We start from the raw sequence: 23,493 nt of genomic DNA on the forward strand, positions 1-23,493 counted from the left end.
TGACAGAGGTGACAGCTTTCTGAGCACAGTTGAACATTGAGTTGCAAAAGGAACTAAAATAGTCTAAAAAAACGCCTCCAGAGATGCTCAAAGGTATTTTAAATAGTCAAACTTGGCCTTATCCTACCCATATTGAAATCAAGGAGAGTTTTACCATCAATCTCAACAGTAAAAGAACTTAAACAGTATTTATGGACTTTTGGAATCTTATATTTGCATGCTGAAGTTTTTGTTGTTTTTTTTTCTTGTATTCTGTCAAATGTTGGATTTTTAGGGAATATTTATTAAAGTAAATTCCTTTAAATAATGTTATCAATCATCAGGAATTAATAGGTAGTTTGAGAAAAGGTGACTCTGAAATGAAGAATTTGAATTGATATTTCACTTAAAAATTTTATTCTAGCTATTTTATACTTCTGTGGCATGCTTATATGTTCTCGAAAGTAAATTAATAAAAATAATAATAAAAAAATAAATTAGGCACCAGTTCATTATGAATTAATCTCAAGGAGCACACCCCCTCAAATGAATTTAAATTGAAAAGCTTCACTGCTGTAACTTGAGACACTGAGGAACAGATAAGGACCTTAAACTCCTGCCTGCTTCAATTTCTTCACATTGTTGTACATTTCAAGTAGGCTTGCTTAAAAGACACTAGGAGATATATATGCTTATATGCATACAGACAAAGTGAAATTCTTTTTCATACCTTCAAAGCAACCAGCATTTGCAGGCCATGTCTTCCTTGGTGGTTTCACATGGAGACGTTTATTTTCATTGTTTTTGAACAACGCCAGGCGCACAGCTGGGTCTAGACGACAAGAACAAGTTAAAATCAAAGGTCAGACCTGGCTCATTCATTCCTTCAAGCAGTTTTTCACCTTTTAGCCACTTAATAAGTGAAAAGACCTTTAAAAGTAGGTTTTATATTCACAAAGGATTACATTTTCTAAAATAAAGAAACATAAATACATGTGCAACTGAGAAGCACAGTCACTATTCTTCAGGTTTTTAACACCATTGATCATTATTTAGCTAGCTAGCTCATCTCCAAACTAAAATAAATTCTACAGCATATTTTTGCACAAAATATTTTAAAAATCTATTTTTAAAGCTTGAAACTCAATCAGAAATATTAACAGAGTATATGCCAAGGATTGTTTCTAGAAGTTTTTTTTCATAAGCATTCAAATCAAGTTATTTGCAGCTAAAAACATTATTTGCACCTAAACATGAGACAGTTTATTAGTTTATTTTTTGAGGCTAAACTAGCAGATAATAAACCAACTCTCTTCCATGTCCTCTCCTTACCAAAATAAAGACTCCAAAAGTCTATAGGCTCATCTATATGACACAGAACAAAATCTTGATTAGTTTCATGTGTTATTTTGAAAATGTTGCAAAGTTGAGCACAGAATGTATATAAATTCAAACAATACAGGTTCCTAAACTGTAAAAATATAAAAAGAGTATTTAACAAAAGCTGAAGTAATGCAAAATCACACATATGAGGAAAGGCAACTTTCATGAATTTCTTATGTGAAGTTAGAATTGTTTGCTTGACATTGAGAGAAAGTAAGAGTTTAAGGGAAACAGTGGTTTATAAAGAATGTGAAAATTCTATGCTGAGCAGGAGAAATCAGTTCAAGAAAAAAAAAAGTAAGAAAAAATAGGACTGAGAAGAAAAGCAGAGCAAAAGCATATAAGGTTTTGTAGGTATGACACTGTGCATGACATGAGTGACAGAAAGGCAAAGGAAAAATGAAAGAAAAATGTTTCAAATGGTTAAAAGAAGACAATAGCACAAGCAGACAAATACACACTCCATACTATCTGAGAAACAATGAGGTTGAAGTAATTTGTCTACAAAGTTGACTGCAAACTTTCAAAAAGACTAGAACATAACAACAATGAGGGAAAGCCTAGCAACAGAATTAAGCAAGAAGTAGACATGGTAAGGAAAGGATCTAAATTTTCACTAAGAATGCAAACGTAGCAAAACTGAATATGTGAGACACTGCCAGAAGAGAGAGCAGGAAACCAGAGGAGATGGGAAGACTGAAAGAGCATTCAGACAGAATAAATTTACAAGACTAATTATATCTGATGCTCCATTTTGAGCTCGTTACTTGGATGACCTTGTAGCAGACCATCCATGTTTATTGAGAGAGGTTATAAGAGCATCTCTATATGGATATATCATGGCCCATAATACTGCAGCAAAGTCAACAGTGTTTTGTTTTGTTTTGGTTTGTTTTTTGTTTCCTTATTTATGGAAATAAAGAATTGGAATGCTCTGTTAAGTCAGTTTCTTATGAAATTTAACAACTACTAAAAAAGTTGGTTTTGAACAGATCTCTGCATTTCTAGTACACATTTCAGTTACAAAGTAACATAACAAAGAGATCCTTTTTTAAAAATGCTCCTTTAAAAAAGTGGAGAGTTCCACTTTTTTTTTTTCCTTCAGAAAATTGCTCTCTTGACACAAATAATGAAGATGGAGACATACTACATCTTTACCTTATAAGCCTGCATAAGAACTCTAATGGGGGTATAGACACTTTTAGAGATAATGCATTGACAAAACATGTCAAAAAATGATGGTATTGTTCAGTCCACATTGTAGCAACTTTTGGTTGACTGAATGCTCTTGATGGTGCTAACCTTTCATCAATCAGCAAACTGGACTAATCAAAGAATAATGGAAAATATGGATGGAAGTAATTTAGTCCATGTCTTCTTTCCAAGGCAGAATCAGCAACACCTTACATTTGTTATCTCCAGTTGTCTAGGAGAAAATCCCTCATCTTTCCAGATCAATCCAGAGGATGCCAGATTTGAAGTCATTTTCCTCCACTTTTACTAACTATATCAGATATAAGTTCAGTGAAATAACTGAAGAAGCACAGTAAATAATGATTAGCTCCATTAATTTTAAAGGTACATTATTAGAATGATTTATGAAGTGGATTATCAGGTCTGTAGATGCATTCATTTCATGTAGATGGACTACGTATGTCTATGTTGGCATGCCTCTCAAATAAAAAATAAAATTGTCATAACCTGGTGTTCTTCAGGGGAGCAAATGTGTGGGGAAATAGATCACAGTAAGATGTGCGATGAAAATATCTTGAAATAATAATATACTGCATTTTAAAAGTTCTATCTGAATTTTTAAATAACAAAAGTGAAAAATATATTGTAACTAAACTATAAATTACTATTGTGTTTTCTATACTTGCAAGATACATGGCTGTATGAGCACTATACATAGATGAAAGTATACAAAATATTTTTTTGTTACTACAATTTTTCTAACACTCATGATACAATGTCGATCAGATACAGAGTTGACAAAAATACTTCTGACTTACAAAGGTAGTTGCAATAACATCAACAACTGTCTTTCTTCAATGGAAAACCAAAGACAAAGTGTTAAAATTGATTAGAACCTCTTAAGACAAAATATAATTGAAGATTTCCAAACTATTTTCAAGTAACAAAATAATTTCTGCAAAGGCACACTATTTTCCTATGTGGGTTACTGAAGTTGTTCCAATATGTTTTAAAAATGTCTCCTCTCCTCTCCTCTCCTCCCCTCCCCTCCCCTCCCCTGGGAAGAGAGGGATATGATAGAAATTATTCTACTAGGAGATTTCTGTCACAAGATTTATCTTCACGTCTTTGCAAAATGATTAAGTAATCTGCTGGGATTTAACACAGTGCCAGACTACTTGAATTTGTACCTACCTGGATCACCTCAACTATTGCCTACAGCTCTTTTGTTATTAAAAATGAGTTTTTTTCTCTACCTAGATCCAAATGTAGGCAATATTATAAAGATTAGTTTATAATACCAGTACTTTTCAGTCTTTGAGAGAGACAGGGAAATGAACTGTATGTATGCTTTGGTGACAAGCAATCAAATGTTTTAGATTTCACAGAGAACTGTGAAAGAGTCCAATAGTTCAAAATCATACAAACATCTTCTTGGATTCTGGCACACTCATTTAAATGTGGCTTATTAGACAATGATCTGTGCTGGCAATCTAAGAACCAAGGATGTAATTTAATGCACATTGCTTGGCAGACTCCAAATACAGAAGATAAGTTGGACAAACCCAAGAAATGTTATAGAAACAATATGGAAGGAATAGTTACTGCCTGATCTGGCACCATATTTGCTAAACAACTTCATGATAATATGTTAAACTGAAAAAAATAAATGTTTGTCTTTCATTTTTTGTTGTGCAATATCTGTAATTAGAAAAACAAAAACATGTATCTGTGCCAACTTTAAAAGAGTTGATAAATCAAAGTAGCACAGTGACAGATATGAGATAATTCAATTTGTAAATTCACTTGGAAGAAAGACCACATTTTGTTCCATAACTGAACGGAAATTAGAACAATGGGATTCTCATCCCTGTTTGGAGTTCCCAGATTATTCTGCTACATGGAACACAAAGCAATAACAAAAGTAGCTTTCCTTCTGCTACTAGGAAAATATAGATCAATGGCCATTTACTTAATGTGTAACAAGGAATAATAATATCCTGTAGGTTTTTATTTTGATCGTTGTTAATTCAACAAATTATGTTGTACAATCAGTTCATCTGTTTTGGGGCTGTGGGCTTTGTGTTTTTGTGGTGGTTGGTTGTTGTTTTGTTTGTTTGTTTTGTATTGGTATTGCATTGCTGTCTTAAATTCTAAACTAGAAATAAAAAAATATTTGCTAACCTCTATGAAATATCTTAATAATTTTTCTCTTGTTCTGGGAGTCAAGGCATGCTTCAGCTGCTTTTTGCTTTTTTTTTTTTAATACCTATATGACAGCAAGAATTATCATATCATGCTGTCAGTCTCTCCCAAGAGAGTTTTCCTTTGGAGAGGGAAAGGTTAAACAAAAATTAATACGGCACTGTAGTAGTGACAAGTTGAAAACCAGACAAGGCTTCCAGCTATCTTAAAAGAAAAAGAAGTTAACATTCAGAAGCTAATACAAAATGCACATAACCACAGAAATTCAAAGTTAAGCAAGAAATTCTGTACTGCTGTGCTAATGCACTTTTAGGAAGCTACAGTTGTTATTAGAGATTTTTTAATCACAGTGAAGTCCATTAATGTCTGCTACATTTACATTTTTCATTAGAATTTCTTTAGAATTTTATGCACCCATGATAAACAGGAATATTTTTGACATCATACCAGTTTTACTTGGCTGCAAAATTTCTAGTTTCTTGCCCACACTTTTTGTATTACATTACTGTAGAGTAAAAGTAGTTGAAGTAGACACAGTCTACATTTGGTATGGTTAAAACACAGGTCACAACTTTATTTAACTACACAAACAAGCATACATAACTGTAGTGGATTAGGGTATAACAGGCCTTAAAGCCATTAGTTGTTGGGACAGGCCTACTGTAATATAATCATTGCCTGAATCACTCCCTATTGTAAGGTTAGGCTACTTTAAGCTCTTCCTTGTAATACAAACCACAGGATTCAGTGCACTTGCTAGTATTCTTATTTTTTCATTACTGAAAAGGTGCATTGCCAGACATATGAGGTAAGATACTTCTCAGCTACTTTTACATCTCTACAGTTTAGACTGTGTATTCCATCCAGTCACTCTAGGTTTTGTGTATAGACAGTGGAGAATTATAAATTCTTTCACAGTGAGATTCAAGTAGCCTATTTTTGAATGCTGATTTGGAAGGAAATTAACAGTCTTTAATGTGGCTATTTGTTTCCAAAAAGGAAAGCAGATGTGAACTTCTATAATTAACCAAATGAATCCCATTGTGTTTAGCACTGTTCTACTACGAGAAGATGGAAAATTACCAGGATAAAGGAATAAATACCCACACCTGAGGATGTTCAGAGTCCGAGTTGTTCATGACTGTCTGATTTAAGTTTCAAACTAGCAGATATCTGGCCATATTAAAGAGGAATGGCAAAACACATTGAATGGAGACTAATTCAATACATTGCATTTGTGAATTTCAGGCAAAGGAGTTTGATGGCATTTGGAATCAGACAACACGCTCCGACAGGCCGTGTATTCCTACAAAATCTATCAGCATCTGATAGATCAGCTGCAATTAATAAGATCATTACCACAGAAGAGCTCAATCACACTTAAAAGATGTGTGGAATGATCCTAAAATCTGTGCATAAAAGCTATAAGTTTATTTGTTATTAGTTGATAAATTTTTGCTTTTCTCTGAACTTCAAATTTTGCTTTTGAGCCAAACATATATACTAGTAAATGGATATTGCATGGAAAATTGCCTTTTTACCTTTTAATTCACACTTAAGTGAGTTCTGGTTACCTATTTTTTAGAGTGTAGGAAATCTATATTGCTAACAAAGTTATTTTACTGTCATTACCATTTACCTTTGAATATACCTTCAAATACCTTTAAGAATTTTTAATCAGAAAGCTAAGAAGCAAACGATTGTGATATAACACAGAAGAACTGTAAATTCAAAAGAAAGAACAGAATTAATAATAATAATAAGAAAACCCACAAGATTTAATATGAAGCTTCAATAAGGAAGAAGCTCACTTCAGAGCAGATGAAGCTGATAAGATGCCATTTATCAGGAAATATTGGAAATTTCCTGATCTAGAGCTGTCTAGCTTAAGGATAAGGTGTATCTACTCTACCTTTGTAAAGTCCCCAGACTCTCCATGAGACTATGATGCTCCCTGCTCTCACTGCTTCAGAAGAGGTAGTTGATGTAAAACATAACTGTATATGTGGAGATCCTTCTCACATGGGATTGTCCCATCAGGATCATTTTCTAGTGTAATAGCTGAGTTTTAGCATCACTTTAAGATAAAAATACTTGTTTTAATTGATAATATCCTATTTGATCCTTACTGACCAAACAAGTTAGTGTGCTGTATGACAAAGAATGGTTGGATTGGTAATCTTTGTATTGAAAAGGGCTTGAGTGTGCAACATTTCAGACATGTTTCCTGGTTCTAGAAATTACACTTCCTGCTTATCTGAGAAAAAGAATGTTATTTTAATGACTGTCAGAGAATTCTGTACAGGAAAATAATATAAAGAGGTTATTTTTTGTGCTAGATGTAATACACAAAAAAAATCCCTTATGAGTTTGTGTCAGAAAGAGAATATTTGAACATATAAGAACATTATGAAAAATTTTTTTTTTTAATTTTTTTCCAACACTATTGGTACACTTTGAGAATATTACAAGTGATACATTAAAAAATTCAACACATGCCATACTGAATAATCTGAACAAAGTGAAAGTAAACATATTCAAAACACACAAATTACAACAAAAATAGGATAGTAAATTTGCTCTGGTCAATCAAACATTTATGACCGGATTAATTACTACTAACATAAACCAGAGAGCATATGGAGAAAAGATGATTTAACCTAATAAGCTATTTTCATTAAAAAAATTATACACAGGCCACCAAGTGGAACACGTCAGAAACTCATCTGCACACCACATATTCACTACTATTTTTTTTTTTTTAGGTTAAAGTGGCAAGGTATCATGGGAAGCTCTCAAGATTTAAATAGAATCATTTTAAATTTTTATCAATTTTTTTTTCACTTTCCATAGCAATAAAGTATGGCTTGTTCATTGCATTTTTTTTAAACTGGATTTGTTTTTATCTAATTAGTCTTAGGCATGATATTTAAACTGTAAAAAATGTACAAAGAAACACTTTTAATAACTTTATTTGTATGCTGAACCTTTTCCCTTCCAAGAGCAAAATGTACTTTCAAAACCAAACACAGAAGAGATTTGCAGCTATACAAAAGAGGAAAAAATACCTGTAGCTTCTGATAAAGTTTTAACAAATAAATGAACACTTAAAAAAATAAACATAAATAAAAGTACACCTTCCAAAGGACATTTAACATGATTATTAATTTAGAGTTCAGTGCTATTGTCATCCAGGCTCTTAAATATTTCAGCATTTCTTATAGTAGTGGTATTGTATTAATTATTGTTCTTAACACAGTCCACTGACATTTGTAATAGCATATCGTAATGTATTGTGTATGTATTGTAGCATATTCTAAGAAAGGTTCATTGACATAAGAAGAATCTGAGAAGAACCAAAAGACAATTGCAAAAAGCTGCATAAGTACTATTTATTTCTCTAGTGAATATTTAAAAACAAAAAAATACTATTTCATTTCATATGTATCAAACTGCCATTTTCATAAGTAGTTCTTGCACAATCAAACAAGCTAGTTATGGAGATGTGAATAACACTACACAAATTTTATTTTAAGGACAAAATTTTAGTCCTAGCAAATACAATCAAAACTAGCCTAAATCAATAATTTTAACCTGATTCCACCAAAATAAGAACATAAGAAACACAGAATACAGAAATAAATATTCCACAACTAGAAAAGGAGATACATGAGGAAAAAGAAACGTTTCTCTCTAATATAGCTGTCAAATGCTCATTTGAAAATCCACCACAGAGTTTTTAAAAATCTGATTTTTTTATTCGTGAAACAAATTGAGGTCTTTATGGATACTTAAAGTGTGATTTGTTTTCACTGAATCACAGTCCACCTTTAAATAAATGTTTACTTATGGGCAAGGAAACTTCTTAAAAGAGAAAGTCTATTTTGAGATTTAAGAATTACATCATTATATTACATCACTAGAATAATTCTTATCTCTTGACTTACCTACTTTTTTATTACTGTACTTTCTGGGCTTCATTTTATGAGCCCTCTTCAGCATTAGCTGTGCAGTAGAAATGTCTTTAAAACCCCTAGGGGAAGAGAATAACTCACTAAAAATTTCAGATAGTAACAGATCATCTGCATAGTATCATAAAATGCACTTTTCAAAGAGAATACAAGTGTTTATTTTTTTCTTAACTGCATGGTATGAAACATTCTGAATTACACAGAGACCTGCAACATTTAACTTAAAATTACAATATTGCAATATATTAAGCTGGTCTCTCAGATATTTGTAAAAGTAACAATAGTTTTTACTTTGGTAGAAAGCAGAGATTACTGAAAGGTGGAAGTTAAAAAAAAGCAAGCTACAACAACCAAATATACTGTACCTATTTCTGGAACAAGCAGAATACTGAAGCTTAACATACCATTCTTCTGAAATTTTTTCTTCTTTTCCAGACCTGAACGAAAATTTCTTTTTTTCTTTCAAGTCAAAGAGCTGTGACATTGTTCCCTTCTCTGAACTGAAAACAAAGTATAGGAACAGTACTGAAAGGTAGGGTCTTGGGAGACTGTTTTGAAGCCTTCATTATTCTGGAAGTTGTTTGTGCCTTTTGAAGCTTGCAAATTATATATATATATATATATATACACATATACATATAAATCTATTTCAATACTCCAGGAAGACTTTATCTCAGAGACTAATAAAAGTCTGCTATTAATTTGAAATGTTTACATTTCAATTACTCAAAGCATATTTCAGTTTTTTCTCTCCAAAAGAATGCAGCTGTGTAAGAAATCCTTTTTAATCTTTATCTAGTCTTAGAAATCTATTTCAACATCTACATTGTTATGATGTATGTGAAAAAAATGTTTTATGATATATCATCAAATATACATTCATAAAATATATGTATATATTCATATACTCTTACTTAATGAAAAATAACAACTGCTTTTAGTATACCGGGTTTTAACCAGTGAATACATTTTAACTCTAGTAATGTCACTTTAACCAACAGCTGCAAAAGCATCAGAAAACAGCCTCAATTTATCTTCCTTTTGATTTTTGTCAAATCCAAATCAACTAAACATAACTGGGGAAAACACACACACACACACACAAAATATGCCCACAAAACAAACAAATACCTCTTCCTCCCCACCTCCCCCAAATTATTTGACTTACCTTCTATGAAAGTGGAGATTTTCTGGTGAATATAAATGTGGTCTGTCAACACACTGCCAAAGTGCTTGTGGTGACAACTGCAAACTATTTGAATGTTCACTGGAATTTAAGGGCCTAGAATACTTCTCAGTAAGAGAAATAAAATAAAAATAAAAAAGCAGTTGATAATTCCTACAAGTTTGTCATAAACCATGAAAACAATTATTCAAAAAAACATAAGTTATGCATATGAACAGACTTTTGAGCATCACTGGGACTGCACATGTCTAGGACTTCAAAACATGCAGATAAACCTAAAAGGGTTTGTAGTCCATTACTGTAACAGAAAGGATTCTTAACAGTGCTATGCTCATTAGAAACCTGACCTTCAATTAAATAAACAGGGCAAAAAGGTGACTTTAATTATACTTAAAGTCCTTAAATATCAAGAATTATACTTTTATAACATATCTCTCTTTTAATTGTAGGAAATAAAACATTAGGACATTAGGAAATACTATTTAAGCAAGAAGAAGGAAAAAAAAACCAAAAAAAACCAAAAACCTTCCAAAACAAAAAGCTAAAACTTCAAAGTTTATCAAGTAGCTAGCAGACATTACAGCTCAAACCTTTAGCTGTTCTGAAAACATTCAGCTGTTGTCATACAATGCACATCTCAGTATTTTTAAAGTAGTGTGTCAACTAGCAATTTTTAATCCATTGCCAAATGTACAGATGAAGAGCATCATCTTTTTTTCTGCTACTGTGAAGTAAAGTGTTGAAATAAATCCAAAACAAAGAAAAAATTAAGCAAATGAAAGAAAATCTAGAAGAAAAATTGCATCTGGGGGTGAGGAGGAAGTCCGAGACTTCTAAAAGCAATTGTGTTTTTCAAGTCAATAGATTGTCTTATTAATCACCCCAGAATAGCATATCCTTAGAGAACGAATAAAGACAGAATAGTAAGAAGTTGCTGTGACACGTTACCTTTGGCCAGTGCAGCTGGTTTGAGAACAGGAGTGTTTTTGAAGGGAAACGGGTGGAATCTAGAGTTAGCCATTCCTTTTCTAATGCAGCCTGTATAAATGAGTAAAGTCAAATAGTGCACTGATAAAATCAGTTTAGTTTTGATAACTTTAAAAAAGTCTCTTTTAAACTGTCTTAGATACTGTTTCAAGTGTTTTCAAGTCATATATCAGAACTGCCACCTGCAGAGCAATCACACTCAAAACACCTTTGGAGATGCTATGGTGTATAATTTTATTTAAAATAAATCAGATTAAGAGTGTTCTTTTGTTTTGTTCTGTTCTTTTATTTTCAATGAGATGCATCTCCTACTTCTCATTTTTTTATTTATTTTAATCCCAACATTGTCCATAAACCCAAGTTATTAAAAAGTGACTGTGAAACTCTGAAAAAAAATACAGATTAAAGGCCTAAAGACCTAGAGTCTCATTTTCTAGTTTTGAGTAAATGAGTATTTTATATCCTGATGTAGGTGCCAGATTCTGTCAAACTTGTTTTTGCTGAGTTCAGCAGAATAGATGAATATTCTTCACTGAAATCTGGGGTTAAAAAACTCAAGGCTATATGAAATTATTCTTCAGTTAATCAATTTTATTTTTGATATAATAGAACCATTCACAAACTAAATTAATAGCTTGGCATGAAGAAGGATGCCAGAATTAGGTCTTACTTGGTGTCTCTTAATTCTTTAAGACAGAATTCTGTCTTCTCTCATGAAAACAAAATTTAGATTATGTTTCAAACTCAACCTTTAGATAACCTATTTTTCATATACATCCATGAGTTCTTTAACCACGTGTTCTTTCAATACATTCTGATAAGTGAGAGTAGTACTTTACTCCCACACAGTAAGTAAATACCTCTGAAGAATTTGGCTTCACTTATACAGGGCTCAGTCATTTAGGCTGTTTTTATTTCATCAGCAAAGAGCCTGGTGTTCATTCTTTCAAAAACAGTTAATTTATAAAACCAGACTACCTTTTCCAATTCACAGTCTCTTTCAGATTGCACTAATTTCTGACCTTGAAAATTTGAAGCAGTTATCCTAAATCTGGATAACTTACTGTGCAGCTTGAGTAAAGAGGACTTTGAACAGCCTTAGACTACCAACCAAGAAGGCCTTCCAAGACCTTTGAAATTCTGAGAGACAAAAGGATGGTATTTCAGTTATTTTGAAAAGCTTACTTTGGGTAGTGGTCACATCATTTGGTGATTCTAAAACCAATCTTCTTATTTATAAGGTAACTGTGAACCAGGGTTATTCTTCTTCTATTCAAATTTTCAATAAAATTTGATTTCATTTTCAAGTCTTAAAAAGGATTCATTTTTACATGTTTCATTCCTTGCTTCTGTAATTCTCTGTTCTTTGATTATAGTATTTTGGTTTTAATTCTTTTATTTAAATCCAGACAAATTTTATGCCCTTGTCATTGATAGCTGATGTCTACCAATCTTTCTATTATTGTTTCATGATTAAGATATACATTACCCTTTTTACCCCATTTCCTCTTTCAGATGGTTGCACATGTTAAGGAATTATCTATGCAAACAAACTTCAGAGGCATGCAACACATTAAATGTATCATTATCTGTTATACCTGCCTGCAAACTACTATCATATCTCAGTGCAGTGATTATTTTCATGCTGATAACCACTACATACTTGATTCAAAAAAAAAAAAAAAAAAAGTGTCACAGTAAAGTTTTTTTCCAGAAGTAGACTGTAGTAAGTTGAATTCCAAAGGCAATCACTTAAGGTTGTGAAGTTGTGAATTTGTACAAGTCAGATACAGAAAACTGATAAGTTTGTATCTCTGCAGAGACAAAACTATTACATATTAGAGTTCTGCAGTTGCCTGGGGTCTGTGGGTAAAATGGTTGAAATGAATAACTATGAAAAAAGGAGGAAGTCTGACCCAAACCAGTGAAAATCAGTGAAATTAGACATTATTCCAGCTAGTCCTCTTTGAATTTACTCTTCAGTTGCACTATACAGATCATATTTCTAGCTTTTCATGTAATAGTTTTTAATTTATTTTCTAAGCATGGGCATTTAATCAAGTTGCAAGTTAACTCAGTCTGTAAAAGATTGGTCTTCATCTTTGCTGGTATACAAAGGTATATGAAAATGGCACATTTCTTAAGTATTTTTCTCCTCCTCTATTTGCAAAAGAATCAATAGATCTGGGAGAGCAGTAGTTTAGCACTTCTTGCAAATATTAGTCAAATTAATTTGTGCTGTACAGTGTGTCCAAGAATGATTGGAGTATTTAAATATCTTACATTAATAGTGAATATAGAATCATAGAATCATTAAGGTTGGAAAAGACCTCCAAGATCATCTGGTCTAACTGTCCCCCAACTACCAATGTCACCCACTAAACCATTTCCCTAAGCACCAGGTCCAAACTTTCCTTAAACTCCCCCAGGGATGGTGATTCCACCACCTCCCAGGGCAACCTGTTCCAATGCCTGACCACTCTTTCTGAGAAGAAATGTCTCCTAATTTCCAACCTAAACCTCCCCCGGTGCAACTTGAGCCCATTCCCTCTAGTCCTATCACTAGTTATCTGCGAGAAGAGGCCAACCCCCAGCTCCCCAAAACTTCCTCCCCTTCTCCAGACTAAACAACCCCAGGTCCCTCAGCCGCTCCTCATAGGACTTGTGTTCCAGGCCCTTCACCAGCTCCATAGCCCTTCTCTGGACACACTCTAGAGCCTCAATGTCTGTGAGGGGTCCAAAACTGAACACAGTACTCAAGGTGGGGCCTCACCAGAGCAGAATACAAGGATCACCTTGCAGATCCTGCTGGCTACACTATTCCTGATACAAGCCAGGATGCCGTTGGCCTTCTTGGCCACCTGGGCACACTGATGGCTCATGTTCAGGTGAGCGTCGACCAACACCCCCAGATCCCTTTCCTCTGCACAGCTTTCCAACCACTCTGCACTAGGCCCGTAGTGTTGCATGGGGTTGTTGTGGCCAAAGTGCATGACTTAGCCATGTTGAATCTCATCCCTTTTGCCTCTGACCGTCGACACATTCTGTCCAGGTCCCTCTGCAGGGCCTTCCTACCCTCTGGCAGATCGACACTTCCCCCCAACTTGGTGTCATCTGCACACTTACTGAGGGTGCACTCAATTCCCTCATCCAAACCATCAATAAAGATATTAAAGAGGATGGGCCCCAACACCGACCCCTGGGGAACACCACTGGTGACCAGTCGCCAGCTGGATTTCACTCTGTTCACCACCACTCTCTGGGCCCAGCCATCCAGCCAGTTTTTAACCCAGCAAAGAGTGTACCTGTCCAAACCATGGGCCTCCAGCTTCTCCAGGAGAATACTGTGGGAGACCGTGTCATATGATCCAAGCCTGACTGTCAGACTTCAACTGCAAGCTTGAATTCTAGCTATTTGAGCTTCTACCTCTCTGGTGGATATGTCTACAAAAGAAATCAAGAAAATCATGAAACATAAAAACTGATGTTCCACAGTTGTACTCAATTTTATGGAACAAGACAGATCAAAATGCAGTACACAGATCAAATCCTTTTGTTTTATACTTGCACCATAACCCAATTAAAGTTCTTTGCTTTTAAAATTCAGGTTGAAACTTTTCTCACAAATATTTTCTTAGCCCAGCATTTGCCAGTTATTAATTTAATATTCTCCATTGTGTTTTTGTTTCTTACATAACCTATTAAATGACTTTTAGTGTGTTAAGTGTTGAAAAGAAATATCACTGAAAATAGAAAAGCATGATTCAAAGGTATAAATATGCAAGACCAAAACAAAACAAAAAAAATGATTTATCATTAAGATTATATCTGCTGATATAAAGCACATTTGGCACTTGTATGCATATATGTAGCATATTATAAAAATATACCACATTGTCTTTTGCTTTGGCCAACAAAAATAAATGCATAATTGATTTCTGAACATATGCTCTTCCACTATGTTTATGCCTAGAGATTTTGACAGTACTAACTTGAGGAGCTTCTGTCCATATTTTCCCATAAATACAGTCCTAAATTATAACTAATGCAAAGGCTATAACAGATTTAACAAAAACTAAGACTAAAAATGAGATCAATTTCTATTGAGATTATCCACTAACAGAAAAAAAAAAAAAATCTGAGACGAATTACGAAACAAATAAGATGATAATGCTTGTTTTTATGTTCTGTGTAAACTATAGACGTAGTATAGGCATATTACTATATATTTATTTCTAAGTCAAAGAACTAGTTTAACTCTGAAAGGCCAATATGTTGGCTGTCATGGGGGTTGAAGCTAACTCCCATTTCCAAACATGGTGGACCTCAGAATCACAAGATCAATAACCACCTGACAAAACTGTGAAACTATTTTTTAAAATTACAAAAAACTTACTCTTTATACCTCTTTCCTTTTTTCTTTCATTTCCTCATTAATTCACTAACTGTTTGAAGGACTCCAACAGTTTAGCCGGAATAATTGTTTTATTTATATATTTATTTATATAGTATATTTTTATAGTATATATTTATAGATAAAATAGCAAAAATAGCCAACAGGATATAAATAAGCAAAAGAAAATTAATATAAAAAACTCACTCAATGGACTCATGACTAGCCCCTGGAAATGACAATAGAATATGGAGAATGGGAGGATAAAAAAAATCAACAATTTTATTTTCAAAAATATCTCCACATTACAATTTCACAGAAATAGTGTGTGGAATTCCTTGCATTTAAAAAAGATTCACCCAGAAATCACCTGCCTGGATTTGTCTAACTTGTTTCTCCAGACTTCTGCTACCTTCAGTGATGCAGGCAATTTATGTTATTCTCGGTCTTTAACATCATCAGTAAAGAAGGAAAGGTTGGACCTGGTGCTTAGGGACATGGTTTAGTGGGGGACATTTGTAGTAGGGTGATGGTTGGACCAGATGATCTTGAACGTCTCTTCCAACCTTAATGATTCTATGATTCTATGAGAGGAACACAGCAGTTTCTATGATTCTATGAATGGCCCTTTTTCCAACAGAGTTTACAAAACAGCTCCCCTGTCTACATTCCAAATAGTTTTTGAAGAATAAGACAATATGCAATAAGAGTAAATAAATAAACACTTAGAATTAATCTTTTGAATTGTTTTCTTTATAGAATACAAGTGATGTCTTTGCTTTCTACTTTGTTAGTTTTCAGTGAGTATATTTGTATTGTGCAGTTAAGGGCTTGTTTGCTCCAATAAAGTAAATCAAAAACTTAAAACAAAAAGACAAATGAAACACTACTTTAATCCAAGGTGGAATGTTCAATACCATTCTATGATTATTTCAAATAGGCTGACAAAGTCTCCTTTTGAGCAATGTGTGTCACAAGAAGAAAGTTTTCCTACTGTTAAACATCCTGTAGGTTAAATGATTGCTCAGGAATTTTGGGTGGTGGGAGTGGGGTATGAGTGGTGAGGAAGAAGGCATCATATGCTGAAAGTTAACCCTGTGGATACTCACAATATAAAAGGGCATATGAGAGCAAGTACAACGGTCTGGCCAAAAGTTGTAACTATCTCTGTTGACTCCTGTCAAACATATTTCACTCTATGGTACATTTCATTCAAACACCATGCCACTCCAGGACAACATATTTAATTTCTTTCTCACTAAACTTCATTTCTGCCAAGTCCTACGTATTCCTTGCTAAAACTTTCTCCTCTAAAAGCATAAATGATTTTAGAAAAACCTGTTAGGGAATTATAAATTTTCAGCTCTTATAGCTGACATAGAAAGACCACGTCAGTTTTCTCTGCTTATTTATGTATGTTTGATAAACTGTGATTGAAAACTGCCTTTGAAATTGAAGATCTGAATATTTTTGTGTATTTAGCCTTTTCTTTCATCCAGTCTTGGGAATCAGATTACACTATGGGCTAGTTTTTCTGAGCAATTTGAATTCATATGTAAAGCCTAGTTCAACATTAGAAAGTTGTCAGTTCACAGTGTGACTTTCTAAAAAATTACCAAAGATAAGACAGTATCAAATAAGAACATCCTTAACTGAATCGTCTATTTGTTGAATTATTTTTCCATTTCCAAAATGACTCAAATTCAGCCTGAATTCTGCCACTTTAAAACTGCATGTAAATGTGCTGATTTGACCAACTTTACATAAGAAATGTATACAGGCTTCTTAGCTGGACAGATCAGTCCAGCTAAATACAGATACATTTTATAGAGAACATATCTCTGAACTGCAAGTAGTAGGAAAAATAGCCATTTTCCTCTGGGTTTGTCTTTCATGCTTTTTCACATATATTATATGGTGAAGATAAATAGAGTAGCACCCTAATAAAGGTTGTTTTAACCTCTGGCAATGCTTCTTTTTCAACTCTGTCTTTATGTAGCACAAGAGGTAAGGAAAGTTGGGCATTGCTGCATTCTCATGATTGCTAAAACCGAACAGTGCTGCAAGCCAAAAAAAAAGTAGTGCTTATCCTATGGATTCCAAAGAAACATCACAACAATGAATTAACCCCAAGAGATTAAAGACTTAAGAAAGCAGGTTAATTATTAGAGTACATTCTTGCAGGAAAGTTAGAGAACAAGAAGACTTGTGTAGTTGTCCATTTATAAAAAGGATGTGTTAGAGATTACTGGAAAAGTCACAATATTCTTTAAAGAAAAACATTTAACAGAATTTTATTGAAAAATGTCTTCTCCAAGTGTATTTTTTTCCAAAATGTTTAAGAAGGTCAGAAAACTAACTGTTCTCTCGAATTCTTATATATATATATATATATATATATATTATTTACATATAAAATATGTGCATATATGCACAGATATGGTTTCTCTAAATACATATGAGTAAAGCCATACAAATAATTGATTTGGAACTATACACAAATAAATGAATAATGAAAACTTCATGGTCCCAGAAAGTTTTCTTTCACATAAAAAAGTTGTTTATCTACATACATACTTAACTCTCCAGAACCCTGAATCTCATTGTAGTTTATCAAACTCATTCATGACCTACATTACCCACATTTTTTCCAGGAAAGCATTTCTGCCTTAAGCCTGACAGTTTTCAAAGGAAGCTTAAGATGTCCCTACATTTTTTTTTTTGAATACACAAATATAAAGTACAGATGGGTAAACAATAACCACAGTAACCTCAGCTTCAGAGGTTACATGGTTCAAGTAAGGACCATAAATGAATGCTTCAAAAATCTTTTCAGATGTATATCCCAACCCACCTCAATAAATATCAGGCTCCTGGCACCTTCAGGCCACTCCTGAAATGGCTCTCCGACCCCAAACACACTCTTCGCCTATTAAAATGACAACAAACTCCAGGTCTTCCCCTCCCTGATTCTGCCACATTACACAAACATCCACCTTACCTATGGACTTTAGCTAGAAAGTCCCTAGAAGCCTTTTTCTAAATCCTCCTACCTCTGAAGAAAAAAATAAATAAATAAAATAAATCAAAAAGACAATGAATTTACACAAACAAACAAAATCCACAAAGCCAGGGAAACCCTCATTTCTACCCCTTAAATAATGTATGTTGAAAGAACACACATTTTCAAATGAAGATAACCCAGATTGTTCTACCAAGTTTTGTGAAGGATTTCTAAAACCACAATACAAAAGAAAGCTATATTTCAATTTGCAGTTTTGTCAAAGAAAGGGAAGCTAAAAATAACTTAGATAAAATTATATAATTTAGCTAAACACAGATTCCAAATTATATCTTCAGTGTCATACATCGTGAGTGGGTTTTCCTCTGGAAAGTATTTTTTTTGAATCTGGCTATTTGACCATTAATTAGACAGAGATAAGCCATGAAGACAGATTCTATTTAAAAATTAAAAGCATTTCAGTGGTATATAGAACTGAGATCTCACGGTAGAAGGCCTGAAAGCAATGAGAGCATATTTCGCACCAGCTGTGAAGGTGGGGTGTCGGACATGGCTACAACTCCTCATATCTGTGTTTGTGTTCATCAGAACCTGACTCTGCAACAAGCTACTTCCAGGGCTAAGGATATCTGTCTACTAGGTAACTGGAAAACATTTCATCGTTTTATATAAGCATCATTGCTGAAACAGATAGGAAAGAAACCTTATGTATCTGATGATGCCACAGACTAACATGCCATTCATTAATGTAGCAGCTGAAGAAACAGAATCATATCAAGAGATACTTCGTATACATTCATTGAAAAGACTGATCTCCCAATATGTTACTCAAGACAGTCTTTTTTCTCTATTTTTCAAGGTAAAGGATGAATCTGAGCAAATCATCAGACACTTTTTTGCTTTTCTGCTACACTGTAACTTCATAACAAATTTCATATAAAAAGGGGATCATATTCTTTGCAGCATAAAACATAGGAAGGCTTGATTCTGATCTGACATTTATAAGCAATTACAAGAGCATTCCTAAAAGTGTCAAGCTACAAGAAATATTATGGGGACCTTATAATCTATAGGATAACTATTTCCTGGCATAAGCCAGAAAACAGAAATCACTGACATAAGCACACAGTCACAAGCTCATGGTCTGAGACAAACCACATCATGAAGCATTCACTATCTGAAAAGAAAAAAAAAAAACATATTGCGTGTTTCGAGAAATTATACAAATCCACTTCAGCTCACCTCAAACCCAGTTGACTGGGCTCTTGAGAAGATCTTTAAGCAGTCAGACTGCCTGAACAATAAATTGCAATATAGTAAGGATTCATCACCTTACGCAAACACATTATAAAGGCAACTATATACTCTAGGAACACAGATAATTGATACCCAGCTGCTCTGGAAGGCAAGCAAAAAAAGTCTGTGTGGCTGAGTGTGGTTATATAAAAAATGTGAAGAAAACTCATGGTCATGAATTTCAAAAGCTGTCAAATGGAATGAGATTTAAAAATTCTATTTAAGCAAACTCAAAAGTAGAACAACCCTTTGTCTCAGAGCAATGGATCTATTCCTTTTGATGAAGGAAGCTGTGATGGATTTCTCTTTAGTTTGGTTGCAACATATAAAGTTATTTTCTTTTTGAAAAAGTATTACTAGATATCCCTAACAAAAAAAAAAAATTGGTTTTGCAAAATATGTTACCCAATTTCTGTGTCATGTAACTGTCAGTATTGACATCTTGATGAGAATAAGATATATGTCCATATGCTGACTCAGTGCAGGAAAACAATAATTTACTCAACAAACACTGTTCTCAGCAAATAATTGTCTTAAAATTGATCATACTCAATTAGTTCAACCTACTGACACTGACATTTTGTATTTTACTCAAATCATATTCTCATCAAAAAAGTAACAATGCTCATGGTTACATGGTACTAAAAGTAAGAGTTGTGTCAAGCAAATGTGTTGTCAGATTTCATCCACCAGAGGTAAAGAGCTTTGCCTTGTGGAGCTCAACATTTGCTACATGGATGGAGTGCTGATGAAAGGTTGTCTCAAGATCAGCCTTCTGGAGCATACAGGCTGGAATTCTGCGAAGTCCACATGAAAGACATGAAAATATCACTGAATAACAGGCTCATACTTTCAGAGACATCTGCTGGCCAGATCTTTCATCTCATCTGGAATAGCCTGTTTGACATTGCACAATACAACAGACATAAAACACTACTGCTTTCAATAGGCTCTGAATACCTTTGGCAATGTGTCAGAGCTGATATGGCTACAAGAAGATATCAGTAATTGTAAAGGTGAAACGATTACTATTCATGCTATTGTGAGCTAGATAAAGGCCTTTCCTCCAGCTCAGTCACACACAATTCATTTTTCACATGATATGGTGCCAGAGACTTGTAGTAATATATCACTGCTCAATGCGCTTAACTGGAGTAAACAGGTCTTTGGAAAAGACTACTGTTTTCCCCATGCTGTTTTGTAACCTCAACTTCCACAAAGCGCTATGTATAGTGAACTTGTCATAAAGACATTAAACAGTTATTTAATGAAGAATGGTACCTAATGAGTGACCAGTCTTCATCAGCATAGTGATATTTTAAATGGTTTAAACAGAAGCTTGCACACTAGTGGCTTTGTGAATTGTTAGATAATACAAAATGAAATCATTACAACTGAAATCTTTCATAATGCTGGTATAAAAATAGTGACAACATGACAAAATAGTGGACTATTCAAAAAACATTTGGACAAGATTTACTATGTTTGCATTAACTTGTGATAAGAAAATATTTTTCTCCCAATTCACTCATCCTATCCAACAGTGAAATCTGCAGCACAAAACGGTTTCCATGCATTTTTCTCCTCCTTCACACCTTATTATATGGGATCTCTTTGTCCAGCAATAAGTACTCCTCCCTACACACTTGTTTGAGGCCCAACACTTGTTTTTGTTATAACACGGGCCAGAAAGGATCACCCATCCCTATTTCATAATACATTTTCAGTAGGTCTTTTATAGTTAAGCCATACATTTCCTACAACCTCTTCAGTGAACACAAGATACATGCTTGAAACAAACAAATAAAGGAAAAAATTATGACAAACATGACAGGGCGTAAGAAATTTCTGAATTCCAGTTACAGCCAATCTTGAAAATCAAAACACTTAATCCCTGAACAAAGGATAACCTTTCTGGGCTTATAAATTTAAAATTTATCACATACACAGCTCTGTAGAAAAAAATATATTCTTATATTTTTCATCACAAGAAGTTAAGGTTTTGAGTAATTTATTTGACAAGAATCTCCAGTTCAGCCTTTGAGCCTGGTGTGCAAATTAAAATGTCAGTGCATGGTTCTCCTATCATGATCTGAACAAAATAACTTTATTCAAGCAATGTTCCCTAAAAACATGTTTTACGTCTTTCTTAATAAACTAAACTACAATTTGGAAAAAATCACACCAGAGGGTGATACAGTGCAAGGATCTCTGAAATGACCTGGCCCTTTTTTTCCTGCCTCCCCGACTCCTTCCTTTTATCCCTGGCCTCAGAAGCACCTGTCCAAATGTGATTACCTTGCCAACAGAGAGATGGAATAAAACTACCCATGTAGTTTTCTTTTTTTTTTCTTCAGAAAAAATGAAACAAAACAAAACAATTAAAAAATAAAGTCACAAGATTATTGGCAGGACAGAGTGAAACAACCATGGCTCAACTGACACATGGCATATGAGACTCTGGACTACAGGCTGAATAATTCAAAACAGGGTATTTTCCTTTTGTACATAAGAACAGATATTTCTTTACTGTGTGAAAAAATAAAACCTTCCACTTTCTGCTTTTTATTACTCTAGAAAGAAGCCAAGGATCAGAGAACATCAGCTAAAGAGACACTTCTTTTTTGTATATATATATATTTTAAATTAAAATTAAAAAAATAAATAAATCCTAAAATTTAAGTCAGATCTCTACATTTACACACACACACACATTTCCTGTCTACAAATGATTCCTGGGACTCTCCAGCATTTTGCATTATCTTACAATAGGATAGTAATTCTGAAAATCTATCTTAAAATAGATGCTAAAAGAGGGAAGAAAAATAATATTTTAAGCTGTCAAGTCACCAGAAATTAGTTGGTACAAAGTCCAACTATTTTCTAATGGGGACAGGGAAATGGGACATAAGAAGGTTGATACTCAGATGACCAAAGACTGATGAACTGTAAATTGTGCTGCTTCAACTAAAAACATACTTGATTTTCATAACCGTCTATGAGCCACACAAGCATGTGATAATAAATAGGATCTAATCCTGCCAGTAGCAGGGCTATCACATCAATCTCCATTGCAAAATTACAGTGGACCCTTGCAAAGATGCAGCAGCTGAATGAGCAACTATAAGCCCACATAGACAAAGATTCGTTAAAAAAAAAATACAAAACTCTCAGTCATATCCACTTAGGTCTCAAATGACATCAGTTTGCTTTGCTTTACCAGAAACCACAAATAAAGAAGAGAACAAATGTGAACAATTAGAGAAAACAGACAGATGAATAGGTGAATAAGTCATTAACAGCTGCCTTACTATGCATACTGAGTCTAGAACCAATGGAGAAAGTGTCTATTAAGGCTACAAGGGACAAAATTAGCTTCAAAATTCTTTTCCTTGCTTACTGAATGACAATATTTATCTTGTGAACAATTTTATTTTCTACCTAAGTATTACTAAATAATTACAAAATTAATTTGAAGCTAGTTTTTATTTCTTAGAACTGAAATTTCTGGCCCAATTTAAATGCTTTGAAATTTAAAGGACATTATTAACTCTATATAATTTGCAAAAAAAAATAATAGTAAACATTTCTGGATTTTTTTTCAACTTTTTTTTTCTTGATTTAGCTATATTTTTTTCATTTTTTTTACCACTGTATTCAGATTTATGCTGTTTTTAGCACTTTACTTCAGAGATAAATGAAGAGCTAATCAGCCTGCTTCACCTCTGTTTTGGGGGAGGGGGGTTCTTTTTACTGGAATCCTACAACACTGAATCTCAGCTGTATTTTCTGTATTTTCAGCTATAATATTGTTCTCATTCTCTCATGAAAATGAACAAAATACATATTAATACATTGTTGGCATTATAATCAGTTA

At 33.6% G+C, this 23,493-nt stretch overlaps 1 protein-coding gene across 3 annotated transcripts in view; it reads right to left on the reverse strand.

The window, feature by feature from the left end:
* The window catches only part of LRRIQ1 (leucine rich repeats and IQ motif containing 1), a 109,831-nt gene that overhangs the window by 42,582 nt on the left and 43,756 nt on the right, over positions 1 to 23,493 (reverse strand). For all 3 annotated transcript variants that reach the window (XM_040558306.1, XM_040558298.1, XM_040558314.1), the window contains exons 19-22: positions 9,901 to 10,022; positions 9,137 to 9,232; positions 8,709 to 8,794; positions 710 to 811 (exon numbers count right to left, since the gene is read on the reverse strand). In XM_040558306.1, the coding sequence (XP_040414240.1) occupies positions 710 to 811; positions 8,709 to 8,794; positions 9,137 to 9,232; positions 9,901 to 10,022 (406 nt within the window). The remainder of the gene's footprint in view (positions 1 to 709; positions 812 to 8,708; positions 8,795 to 9,136; positions 9,233 to 9,900; positions 10,023 to 23,493) is intronic.

This window comes from Cygnus olor, chromosome 1 (genome assembly GCF_009769625.2).
Source record: "Cygnus olor isolate bCygOlo1 chromosome 1, bCygOlo1.pri.v2, whole genome shotgun sequence".
Lineage (NCBI taxonomy): Eukaryota > Metazoa > Chordata > Aves > Anseriformes > Anatidae > Cygnus > Cygnus olor.